The sequence below is a fragment of the Protobothrops mucrosquamatus genome, unplaced genomic scaffold (genome assembly GCF_001527695.2).
Source record: "Protobothrops mucrosquamatus isolate PMUCROS unplaced genomic scaffold, P.Mucros_1.0 scaffold3146, whole genome shotgun sequence".
Taxonomy (NCBI): domain Eukaryota; kingdom Metazoa; phylum Chordata; class Lepidosauria; order Squamata; family Viperidae; genus Protobothrops; species Protobothrops mucrosquamatus.
This window is the reverse complement of record NW_015389146.1, coordinates 28,636-40,985: the sequence shown is the minus strand read 5'-3', so window position 1 is coordinate 40,985 and position 12,350 is coordinate 28,636. Positions and strand designations below refer to the sequence as shown.

Sequence of the window (12,350 nt, the reverse complement as noted above, 5' to 3'; positions counted from 1 at the left end):
CTCCTCCTCCTCCTCCTCCTCCTCCTCCTCCTCTTCACAAACCCCATTCCCTTCTAGCACTGATGATGTTCCCTAGTTGGGTCATGAAATGTCTGCCAGAAAACAACCTAGCTCAGAGAGCACCAAGGACCCCACAGTCCTCCTCCTCCTCCTCCTCTTCCTCTTCCTTCCCCTCTCTCCGTCCTCCACTCTGTTCTAACACTGATGATGTTAGCTAGTTGGGTCATGAAATGTCTGCAAGAAAACAACCCAGCTCAGAGAGCACCAAGGAGCCCACAGTCCTCCTCCTCCTCCTCCTCCTCCTCCTCCTCCTCTCCACAAACACCACTCTCTTCTAGCACTGATGATGTTACCTAGTTGGGTCATGAAACGTCTGCAGGAAAACCACCAAGCTCAGAGAGCACCAAGGACCCCTCATTTCAACCCTGACCTGCAAACATTCTTTTCTAAAGGAACCCATTCAAATATAATCTTGAAATATCGGTAGTTTGGGCCCTCCCACCAGCCCGTCCTCTCCTGTCTTGGCCCAGTGTCTTCGATCGAAACCTCTGACCCAGATCGCAACCGATGGAGAACACTCAACTAATTCACATCTTCCTTGGACTTCCCAAAGCAAGCTGCAGCCAGCCGACCCAGGGGTTGACCATTTGGCAATGTTTTTGACTTCCTGATTAGAGGCTTATGGGCTTGGTGGCCCAAAGCACCTGCAAACCTACTTCTTAGTCAGTTCTAGGACTGCCGTTTGGGTCATTCAAGGAACCAAGCGGAAACTGGCCGGCAGCAACGCTCAGAGGTTCCTCCAGCTGAGCCCCCAAACGTGGCGGAATGCTCAGCCCGTCGGCAGCGTGAGAGTCCCTTCCATTTTCTTTCTTTTTTCCCCCATTCGGCAAAAGAATTTATTCTCACTTGGGTGATTTCACAGCCAATGACTTGTTTAGTTTAAGATATGCGCAGCCTAAGATGGCAGGTTGTCAAAACACGCTCCAGAAGCAGCAATGAACGAAACAGCAGGCTGATTAGATCGGTCTGCTTTGGAAGGAGGGGGGGGGGGTGAGCAGGAGACGGTGAGTTCTAGTCCTGCCTCAGGCATGAAAGCCAGCTGGGCAACTTTGGGCCAATCGCCAGGAGACGGTGAGTTCTAGTCCTGCCTTAGGCGTGAACACCAGCTGGGCGACTTTGGGCCAATCGCCAGGAGACGGTGAGTTCTAGTCCTGCCTTAGGCGTGAAAGCCAGCTGGGCGACTTTGGGCAAATCCCATTCTGTCAACCCAGCCCACCTCACAGGGTTGTTGTTGAGGGGAAAATAGGAGGAAAGTCTATTGGATATGTTCGCCCCTTTGAGTTATTTGTCAAAATAATAAAGGCAGGAAATGAAAAAGAAAGAAAGGAAGGAAGGAAGGAAGGAAGGAAAGAAGGAAGGAAGGAGGAAGGAAGGAAAGAAAGAAAGGAAGGAAGGAAGGAAGGAAGGAAGGGAGGGAGGGAGGAAGGAAGGAAGGAGGGAAAGAAAGAGAGGAAGGAAAGAAAGAAAGAAAAAGAAGGAAAGAAAGAAGGAAAGAAAGAAAGGAAGGAAGGAAGGAAGGAAGGAAGGAAGGAAGGAAGGAGGGAGGGAGGGAAAGAAAGAAAGAAAGGAAGGAAGGAAGGAAGGAAGGAAGGAAGAAAGAAAGAAAGAAAAGAAGGACAGAGGAAGGAAGGAAGGAAAGAAAGGAAGAAAGAAAGAAGGAAAGGAAGAAGGAAAGGAAGGAAGGAAGGAAGGGAGGAGGGAAGGAGGGAAGGAAAGAAAAAGAAGGAAAGAAGGAAAGAAGGAAAGAAAAAGGAAGGAAGGAAGGACGAAGAAAGAAAGAAAGAAAGAAAGAAAGAAAGAAAGAAAGAAAGAAAGAAAGAAAGAAAGATTTGGCATCCTTCGGGTCCCATTGACTGAAACCAGGAGAGATGCCCTACAGTGCCAGCTCCCGGAACAGCCGCCATGCCCGCTGAGATCGCCCCTACCCTGCTCAAATCTCAGAGGGGGGGGTGGCTGTTCCAGAAGGCTGTCCTTTGGAGAGTTGGCTCTTCTCCCTTCCCCCCCCCAGACCCCCCTCCCCAGTTAGGGAGTGTTTTGTCCTTTGGGAAATAGGAGGGTGTTGAGGGCACATATCGATGACTCTCTCAAGGCCTCCAGCCCCTGGAGCCTTCTTGTTGTTTTAAAAGACCAACACGCAGCTCAGGCGCTGTAAACTTGGACGGCTTTTGGAGCTTGACAAAGAAATAAATAGAAATAAAGTGGGCCCATCTGGAGGGAGCAGCAACCGGCTCTTTGTGGGGCGTATAAAATAGACCGAAGCCGCAGAGCCACCCGAACAAAGAAAAATGGACGGGCGGAGGCCAGAACGAAGTGTAAGCCTTCGTGAATCTTCTCCCTGGCAAAACCACGTTTCTTCCATGAATTGGTTCGAACCCAGCCGGCCTTTCTGAAATGCACATTTGAATGCGGGCACACACAAACACACACACACACACACACACACACACACACACACAGAGGCAGGGAGCAGGTCTTCCCACGCAAAAGGAATTCCATTTATTTCCTCCATGTGTTGACAAGGCCCTCTCGGCCCCCTTCCTCAAACTTGCCCTAAAGTTTCCACTCTCCACCCAACTTACTCGCCCGTCTTCCAGCTAGATTCCACGGGGTGAAGCTGGCATGGGTCACCCCGCGCGCTGGAGGCACCTTAGAGAAGGCAGAATCAGAAGAGAGCTGGAAGGGACCTTGGAGGTCCTCTAGTCCAACCCCCTGCTCAAGCAGGAGAACCTACACCATTTCAGATAAGTGGCTGTCCAAACGCTTCTTAAAAACCTCCAGTGATGGAAAAGCCCAGAGGTGGAGAAACACTGCTTAGATTAGAACACAGGACCTAAGATTAACAGCCTGCCATCCTTCGGAGGTCGGTAAAATGAGGACCCTGATTGCTGGGGGCAATATTCTGACTTTGTAAACTGCTTAGAGAGGGCTGTATAGCGCTGTGAAGCAATGCATAAGTCTAAGTGCTATTTCTATTAGGAAACAAATCAAATCAAGGAGAGAAGCAACCTAGAACTAAGGAGAAATTTCCTGACAGTGAGAAAAATCAATCAGTGGAATGACTTCTCTCCAGAAGTCTTAAAAACACTACAGGTTTATAAGAAGAGAATGGACAACCCCTTGTCTGAAATGGTGTGTGGGGTCTCCTGCTTGAGCAGGGGGCTGGACTAGAAGACCTCTGAGGTCCCTTCCAGCTCTGATTCTTCTAGGTCTTTCTGTAAGGTGCCTCAAGCATGCCGCGTGAACCACGCCAGCTTCATCCCATTGAGTCTAGCTGGAAGACCTTCCAACTCTGTTATTCTGTTATCCTGGGGCTGGAAGGGACCCTGGAGGTCATCTAGTCCAACCCCATGCTCCAACAGGAGACCCTATACCATTCCAGACAAGTGGTTGTGCAGTCTCTTCTTAAAGGCCTCCAGTGATGGAGCACCCACAACTTCTGAAGGCAACTTCTGTCCCACTGGTTAATTGTCCTCACTGTTAGGAAGTTTCTCCTTAGTTCCAGGTTGCTTCTCTCCTTGATTAGTTTCCATCTGTTGCTTCTTGTTCTGCCTTCTGGGGCTTTGGAGAATAAGTTGACCCCACTCTTCTTTGGGGCAGCCCCTCAAATATTGGAATATTGCTATCACCTCTAGGCCTTTTCTTGGTTAGACTAGACTAATGAAACACTGTTGGCCTTGTTTTAATAATAATAATAATAATAATAATAATAATAATAATAATAATAATAATAATAATAATAATAATAATAATAATAATAATAATAATAATAGAGTTGGAAGGGATCTTGGAGGTCTTCTAGTCCAACCCCCTGCTCAGGCAGGAAACCCTATACCAGTGATGGCAAACCTTTTAGAGACCGAGTGCCCAAACTGCAACTCAAAACCCACTTATGCATCGTCGGGTGCCAGGTGGGCGTGGCCAATTGGGTGGGTGTGACCAATTGGGTGGGCGTGGTTGCGGTGGTAACGACAGTCTGGGTAGGACTAAAAAGTTCAATCAATCAATTCCAACTTAGCGAGATCTTTTTTTTCTCCGTGAGAAGTTGAAATTGATTGATTGATTGAACCTTCTTTTTTTTTTTTGCACACGGTGGCGGAGGCCTAAAGCGAAAAGGTTTTATAAAACCCAGCTGAAGGCCTAGGACTGGGGCGACGGCGTGCGTGCCCACAGAGAGGGCTCTGAGTACTGCCTCTGGCACCCGTGCCATAGGTTCACCACCACGGCCCTATCCCATTTCAGACAAATGGCTGTCCAGTCTCTTCTTAAAAACTTCCAGTGTTGGAACATTCACTGCTTCTGGAGGCAGGTTGTTCCACAGGTTAATTGTTCCCACTGTCAAGAAGTTTCTCCTTAGTTCTTGGTTGCTTCTCTCTTTGGTTAGTTTCCATCCGTTGCTTCTTCTCCTGCCTTCTTGATTGTCCATTTTGCAGTTTAAGGCATCAGCTTCCCAACCAGCTTGCCTCTTATCACCGTTCAGATTTTACAGACTGTGATTAAATTCAGTAGCTGAGCTACATCTGGTCAGCAGCGGTTCCCGGTCACGCTGTGTAAAAACTCAACTTTACAACGATGTGAAAAAAAAAAACCCCATCTTCCTGAAAAAGGGGCTTCTGTTTTTCTACTTCATCTCCAGTGAGAGAGAAAAATCCCTTTCCAATTTCTTTGAGTCACTCTTTTTTTTTTCTGCCCTTCCTGGACACTCATGGCATTTAAAAAAATAAAATAAAAAAACAACATTAAGCAGGATGGGGAAGGCATTATCTTGTCATGACCAGCTGGGCAGAAAAGTTTAGGAAAACATGGCAGTAAAATACAGCCCGGATTTTTCTCCAGGAGATCAAGACGAGAGACTTTTTTTCCCAGCCCAGCTTAATCCTGGATTAATTACCCTGAAATTAGAGGGGTGTTTTAGGATGGAAGAAGCTTTTGGTTGCTTAATTCCTCTCTCTTTGGGCCGGCCCACCCATCCTGCTGCAGGCACTGGTGATTGTGTGGTGCGGTTTTAATCCAAGTGAAATGTAGTCTGTTGGGCCGAGGCCCAAGCCAATTTCCCCCTTGCCAAAAAAAATACACGGACGTGTCTCCAAATCTCCAAATCCCGTGCCAGAGATGCTTTGCTTTTACCTATGCAGAATGGGGTTGCATGCATGACGGCGTTCCTGGCTTAAGATTGAATTCAGAGTGTGCCAAAGCAAACTGCAAAGCACAGCATGTGTGTGTGTGTGTGTTTTGTGAGTGTTACAAGAGTCGGTCCCTCTTCAGATTGATCACGTGCATTTTCTCCACTGTTTTTCGGTCATGGTTATTTCCCAGCTGATGCCCAGGTATGATAGACACGGCATGAACGCGGGATATTAAGCCCGAGCCAGTTAACAAGCAGAGCAGATGGAATTTGTGAAGTGGAATCCTTGGCAGAGGCTGGTAGCGTGTAGTAGAGGAATCCTGGCAGGGGGAGGCATGCAAACACAGCTTAGTGCAAAAAGTCAGGTTGGTTAAGTTTTCCTTTATCCCAGTGTTTCTTGACCTTGATGACTTTAAGATGCAGGAACTTCAACTCCCAGAATCCCCCAGTCAGCTTGCTTTGAGATGAGAGGACTTCAACTCCCAGAATTCCCCAGCCAGCATGCTTTGAGATGGGTGGACTTCAATGCCCAGAATCCCGCAGCCAGCATGCTTTAAGATGGGTGGACTTCAACGCCCAGAATCCCCCAGCCAGCATGCTTTGAGATGGGTGGACTTCAACTCCCAGAATCCCCCAGCCAGCAGGCTTTAAGATGGGTGGATTTCAACTCCCAGAATCCCCCAGCCAGCAGGCTTTAAGATGGGTGGATTTCAACTCCCAGAATCCCCCAGCCAGCATGCTTTAAGATGGGTGGATTTCAACTCCCAGAATCCCCCAGCCAGCAGGCTTTAAGATACATGGACTTCAACTCTTAGAATCCCCAGGCAAGCATACTTGCCAGGGAATTCTGGGAGATGAAGTCCACCCATCTTAATGTCACCTAGGTCAAGAAACCCTGATTTATCCTATTATCTTTATAGCCACCCCAAAGGCAGCAGGCAAAACCAGTTTTGCATTACACATGGGAATCTTAACTCTGCTGGAATTCAACCAGGGGTATGATGGGGTGCGGGGTTGGGGACTAGTAGGTGAAACCCCCGTGCATTCTCAAATAATGTCTCTCCCCTTCTCCCCCCCCCCACCCAGCAATTGTTTTTAACCATCTTGTCTGCTTACAGCTTCGTTCTCCATCAGACGCCCTCCAGACAGGCGACCTTGTACCACTTCCAGATTTTGCCCATTGTGGTTTGAAGGCTGGTTTGCGGCTCAGCAACACCACTTCAACTCAGTTGCCCTGCTAACCATGGCTTACTGCTTCCCAAGGGTCTCAAGCTGATGTCCTCTCCCCCCCCCCACCTCCAGCTCTTCTTAACTTCTCCGGGTCCAGTAAACTCCACCCAAAACACCGAATAACGGAGTTGGATGGGACCTTGGAGGTCACGTAGTCCAATCCCCCCCCCGCGCTCAAACCAGAGACCCCCTATGACATTTCAGACCAATGGCTGTCCAGTCTCCTCTGAAAAGCCTTCAGGGAGGGAGCAAAGCCACCATTTCTGGTGGCAAGCTGTTCCACTGGTTCATTGTCCTCGCTGTCAGGAAATTCCTCCTTAGTTCCAGGTTGCTTCTCTCCTTGACCAGTTTCCACCCGTTGCTTCCCTTATCCTGCCTTCAGGGGCTTTGGAGATTAGGTGGACCCCCCCCCCCTCTTCTCTGTGGCAGCCCCTCAACATCTCCAGTTTCGGAAGCCCAGCCAGGACACACACACGTGGACCCCCTCCTCCTTTATCTTGTAAAGCTCTCCTGGCGTCGGAGGGCAGGGACTGAATATTAGAGGATGGAAGCCCGAAAGCCCCTCCAGCTCCCAGCGACAGTGCGGTCGAGCGGTTAGATCAGACAAGGCCCGGCGGAGCCGCTTCCCCTCGCCCAGCGGGGCCCCGCAAGTTGGGGAGGGGGCGGCGGGCGGACCCTCTCCTCTTAGCCTGCTTCTTCCCTTTCCCTTCCCCTTTTCTCCAGCGCCGGCTGGCTGCCCCCCCCTTCCCCTCCTTCCCTCCATCCCTCCCCTCCATCCCTTCCTCCCCGCGTGGCAGGAGTTCAAATCCGCGCCCTACAAGGTCCGGAGGCGGGGATCGGGCAAGCCCAGCGCCTCCTCCCCGGACGGGGAGGGAGAAGGAGGCCGGGAATGGGTGGGTGGCTGGGGGGGGGGGCGCCCGCCGCGTCGGGTTTGTCAGAGCGCCGGAGGCCCACCGCGCAGCACAATCATGCTGGCCCCGCGGCTGCCGCTCGGCCCGGTGGGGCTGCTGCCGCTGCTCCAGCTGTTCCAGCTGCCGCTGCCCGTCCGGCCGGATCCCGAAGCCAGCTGCGACCCCGACGGCTGCTACGCGCTCTACAGCCAGGCGCGCAGCTTCCTCGACGCCTGGCGCGCCTGCCGGGAGCTGGGGGGCAACCTGGCCACGCTCAAGCGAGCCGAAGAGGCGGCCCAGGTCAGCCAGCTGCTGGCCGGCAGCCGCCAGCCCGGCCCGCCCCGTCTCTTCTGGATCGGGCTGCAGCGCCAGCCGCGCCAGTGCTTCCCGCAGCGGCCCTTGCGAGGCTTCAGCTGGGTCACCGGCGAGCAGGAGACGGCCTACAGCAACTGGGCGCGGGCCGGCCCGGCCGTCGGGAGCCCCGGAGCCCCCGGAGCCGGCTGCGCCGCGCCGCGCTGCGTGGCTTTGGACGACCGCGATTTCCAGTGGTTGGAGGGCTCCTGCGCCGGCCCGGTCGACGGCTACCTCTGCCGCTTCGCCTTCCGAGGCATGTGCGCCGGCTTGGAGGAGGCCGAAGCGGCCACCCTCAGCTACGCCGCGCCCTTCGGGCCGCTGCCCGCCCTGGCTGCCGTCGGGGCCCCGCCGCGCTTCGTGCCTTTCGGGACGGTGGCGTCGGTGGGCTGCCCCGGCGGCGCCTCCCTGTCCCTGCTGTGCCTGCAGAAGGAGGACGGGCGCCTGGGCTGGTCCAAGAGCGGGCCGCTGTGTCGGGAGCGAGGCCCGGGGCCGTCGGGGGCCGCGTCGTCGTCGTCGTCCTCGGCGGGGGCCGCCACGTCGGTGTCCGCGGCCAGCTGGTGCGAGGGCGACAACGGCGGCTGCCAGCAGCTGTGCCTGGACGAGGGCTCGGGCTACGCCTGCGAGTGCCACGCCGGCTACGCGCTGCTCCCCGACGGCCACTCCTGCGCGGCCCGCGACCCCTGCCGCCACCGGCCCTGCCAGTTCGACTGCGTGGCCGAGGAGGAGGAGGAGGAGGAGAGCGGAGACGGCTACCGCTGCCGCTGCCCGGCCGGCTACGAGCTGGCTTCCGACGGCCACCAGTGCGAGGACTTAGACGAGTGCCTGGAGGCGCCGTGCGAGCACCAGTGCGAGAACACCGAGGGCTCCTACCTCTGCCGCTGCCACCTGGGCTTCAGCCCCGCCGAGGACGAGCCCGGCCAGTGCGTGGACACCGACGAGTGCCAGATCCCCGGCGTGTGCCAGCAGATGTGCGTGAACTACGTGGGCGGCTTCGAGTGCTATTGCACCGAGGGCTTCGACCTGGAAGCCGACGGCATCAGCTGCAGCCCGCTGGACGGGCTGGCCGACGGCCCCGACGCCACCCCGCCCGAGGTCTGGGCCGACCCTTTCCACGTGCGCTTCACCACCCGCCAGGCGGACGACCACAGCGCCCCGCCGGTCCGCTTCTCGCTCTTCCGCGACGGGGAGACCGGCTCGTCGTCGGCGGCGTCGGATTCGGCCGCATCCTTCTTGTCGCTGCCCGACCGGCTGGTCTTCCCTCCCCCTCCGCGGCCGGCCACGCCGGCCCCCGAGTTGGACAGCGCCTGGGATTCTTCTCCCTTGGAGCACGGTTTCTCCTCGCCGGGGCACCCCGAGGTCCTCCATCCCACCCCCGCCGCTTCCCAGCTTCCTCCTCTCCTGAGCAGCTCCGTCGTTGGGTCCCTGCCTGTGGGGGTCACGGGGGAGCCCGCGGAGCCTCGGACGACCCCGCCGCCGTCGCCGCCGTCACCCCCCGGGGCGTCCGTCCCCTCGGAGGAGAAGGTGGACCCGGTGGTTGAGGGAGTCAGGGCGCCCCTGCCCACCCTGGCCACCCCCGGCTCGGCCTCCGAGGAAGAGGAGGAGGAGGAGGGGCAAGGGCGGCCGAAGAGGGATGACCGTTGGCTCCTGGTGGCCTTGCTGGTGCCCATCTCCGTCTTTCTGGTGGTCATGCTGGCCCTGGGCATCGTCTACTGTACCCGTTGCGGAGCTCGGGCCAAAAGCCGGAGCGTGACTCAGTGTTACCGCTGGGTGATCAGCACGTCCGAAAAAACGGCCCCGCCCGCCTCGTCCCGGCCTTGCCAACCGGCCACTTGCCGGACCAGTGTCTGAAGCACGGGGCCAGCACCGGGGGGAGGGGAGGGGGCGAGGGCCCTGCTCCCTGGCCGGGTGGGCACAGGACAGGAAAGACACCCCCCCTGCTCACCAGCGGGGCCAAAGCCACAGAGGGTCCCCTCCCTTTGGGCTCCAGCCTGCCAGGAGGCAGAGACCCAGCTGGAGGGGCGCCCAAGGCTGGGGTCCCCCCCCCTTCTCCCAGACTCGTGATTGGCGTCGGAGCGAGGCAAAAAAACCCAAAAAACTCGGTTGCTGGAATAAAAAGACCTTTTTTTTTTCTTTTTGGCACGGGTGGGGTGGGGGGCGTAGAAGCCCCCCCCCGCCCATTGCAACTTGGCACCCCCCTGCCTTGAGACCCGGGGCTGCTGGAAGCCTGGAGGGGCTTCATCCAAAGCGGGCAGCGACTTTCTTAGACAGTGTGTGTGTGGGGGGGGGGGGGCAGGAGTTGAAAACCTGAGACGACTTCGTCTGCCCAGCGCCCAACCAGGAGACTTAAGTTTCTAGTCCTCATGGCTTCGGAAGAAGAAACCGGACTCCCCCCCCCTCCCTTCCTCCTTCCCCCGCCAGCTCTTTTTCATCTGGAGTCAGACCACGGATCCGCACAGCTCAGGGTGACTTCTCCCACTCCGAACTTGGCGGGGGGGGAGGGGGCTTGTTAAAAACTTTTTTTTAAAAAAAAACAAACTCTGGTGGGACACCAACCCCGTAAACACACTTCGGTTGATGGGAGTTTCGTCGGCTGCCGAAGGGGGAACCTTCCGAAACGGGGTGGGGGGGTGGGAGGGCTAAAGCTGGAAGGCTTTTCACGCCCCCCCCACTTCAGTTTGTGGAGGAAATAGAGGGTGGGGTCCTCTAGGGACCAGGCATCTGGGAATGACAAGCCTGGCGCGGTCCGGGGGTGGGTGGGGCCGCGCAAAAGGCCCCCGTTGCAAAATGGGGAGGGGGGGAGAAGGAACCCCTCTGGATCTGTGGTGTGGGGGTGAGGGTCATTGACTTTGACCGCTCATGGGGTCTTCTTGGCGGGGCGGAAGATTTCCTGGACGAAGCAAAAAAAAAAAAAAAAAAAAACCGACCCCCAAAAACCCCGAATATTGTGTGCGTGTGTTTTGCGTGTCAAATAAAAGGACTGGATTTTCTAACGGGCTGGAAGTAAAAAAATAGAAAAAGAAGAAGAAGAAGAAGAAAAAAAAATGGGGGAAGAAATACAAAATGTGTGTGCCTTTGTTGGGTGAGAAAGAGGGGGGGGGTGTAAAAGGGGCAAGGAATACAATTCAGTGAATTTTAACCACTGCCTTTTTTTAGCTTGAAAAGATTAAATGGTGCCTCCCACCATTCTCAGACCTCCCCCCCATTTACGACCTCCCCCCTCCCATTTAAAGAAGGAAGTGCCAATTGGATTAAGAAGACAAAGTCGCTTCAATTCCCACCCGCAGGGTTGGGAAAGACAAAAAAAAGCGGTTCTATCTGAGAGTCATGAGGACTAGCCACCTAGACGGGAACGCTAAAAGCAGCCTGAAGGGTGCAGTTAAAAGTTTAGGAAAACCTGTTGCTTGCAGAGAACATAGAACAAGTAGAACGTAGAACACCATCAGAGTTGGAAGGGACTTTGGAGGTCTTCTAGTCCAACCCCCTGCTCAGGCAGGAGACCTTATGGTGCCTATGCCATTCCAGACAAAATGGTTGTCCAATCTCTTCATAAAAACCTCCAGTGATGGAGCAAGTTGTTCCACTGGTTAATTGTTCTGTCAGAAACTTTCTCCTTAATTCCAAGTTGCTTTTCTCCTTGATTAGTTTCCATCTATTGTTTCTTGTCCTGCCTTCTGGTGTTTTGGAAAAATAATAATAGAATAGAATAGAATAGAATAGAATAGAATAGATGGAAGGGACCTTGGAGGTCTTCTAGTCCAGCTCCCTGCTTAGGCAGGAAACCCTACACCATTTCAGACAAATGGCTGTCCAGTCTCTTCTTAAAAACTCCCCGTGTCGGAGCATTCACCGCTTCTGGAGGCAGGTAGTTCCACTGGTTAATTGTTCTAACTGTCAGGAAGTTTCTCCTTAGTTCTAGGTTGCTTCTCTCCTTGATGAGTTTCCATCCGTTGCTTCTTGTCCTGCCTTCAGGCGCTTTGGAGAATAGCTTGACTCCCTCTTCTTTGGGGCAGCCCCTCAGATATTGGAAGACTGCTATCCTGTCCCCCCTCGTCCTTCTCTTCATTAAACTAGACATATCCAATTCCTGCAACCGTTCCGTATATGTTTTAGCCTCCAGTCCCATAATCATCTTTGTTGCTCTTCTCTGCACTCTTTCTAGAGTCTCAACATCATTTTTATAATATTGGTGACCAAAACTGGATGCAGGATTCCAAGTGTGGCCTTAACAAGGCCTTGTAAAGTGGTATTAATACTTCACGTGTTCTTGATTCTATCCCTCTGTTAATGCAGCCAAGGATTGCATTGCAAAGGGTTCTTTGTACTGTAAAAGCAGGAAAACTAATAACAGGTTAATGGAAAAAGAGCTTGAAAGGGACAGGAAGGGAGAGATACAGAAAGATAGCGTGTAAAGTTTGCGGTCTGAGCGGTAAAGGAATACAGGCCCAGAAGGGATTGGAAAAGCACAGCGAAAATGGTGTGTGTCTCTCCGCCAAGCCTTTAATTTTAAGATAATTAGAAGATGCTGGTTGTTTCCAGAACTTTCCAGCTGCTGACATACCTACTATCTTCAAAATCTTTTTTTTTCCTCTGGTTGGGAAGACAGTAAATAAGGACCTTTAAATTGTCGTTCTGCTTTGTTTTGGTGGTTTGCTTCTCATTTTTGTTTATAGGGTTACCTCCCTTTCAAAATCAGC

General features: G+C 53.9%; 1 protein-coding gene across 1 annotated transcript; it reads left to right on the top strand.

Moving 5' to 3' along the window:
* Positions 1–7,380: 7,380 nt before the first annotated feature.
* CD248 (CD248 molecule) lies at positions 7,381–9,504 on the top strand. The gene is made up of 3 exons (XM_029286223.1): positions 7,381–8,159; positions 8,211–9,177; positions 9,283–9,504. The coding sequence occupies exons 1-3, from the start codon at positions 7,381–7,383 to the stop codon at positions 9,502–9,504; spliced, it is 1,968 nt and encodes a 655-aa protein (XP_029142056.1).
* The last annotated feature ends 2,846 nt before the right edge of the window (positions 9,505–12,350 follow it).

What these genes read in the sequence shown, in the direction of transcription:
- CD248 (XM_029286223.1), top strand. Translation starts at nt 7,381, where the DNA reads ATGCTGGCCCCGCGGCTGCCGCTCGGCCCGGTGGGGCTGCTGCCGCTG. An exon ending in CCGGGGCCGTCGGGGGCCGC is followed by an intron (nt 8,160 to 8,210) that starts GTCGTCGTCGTC and finishes GTCCGCGGCCAG; the next exon opens with CTGGTGCGAGGGCGACAACG. An exon ending in CCGTCCCCTCGGAGGAGAAG is followed by an intron (nt 9,178 to 9,282) that starts GTGGACCCGGTG and finishes GGGCGGCCGAAG; the next exon opens with AGGGATGACCGTTGGCTCCT.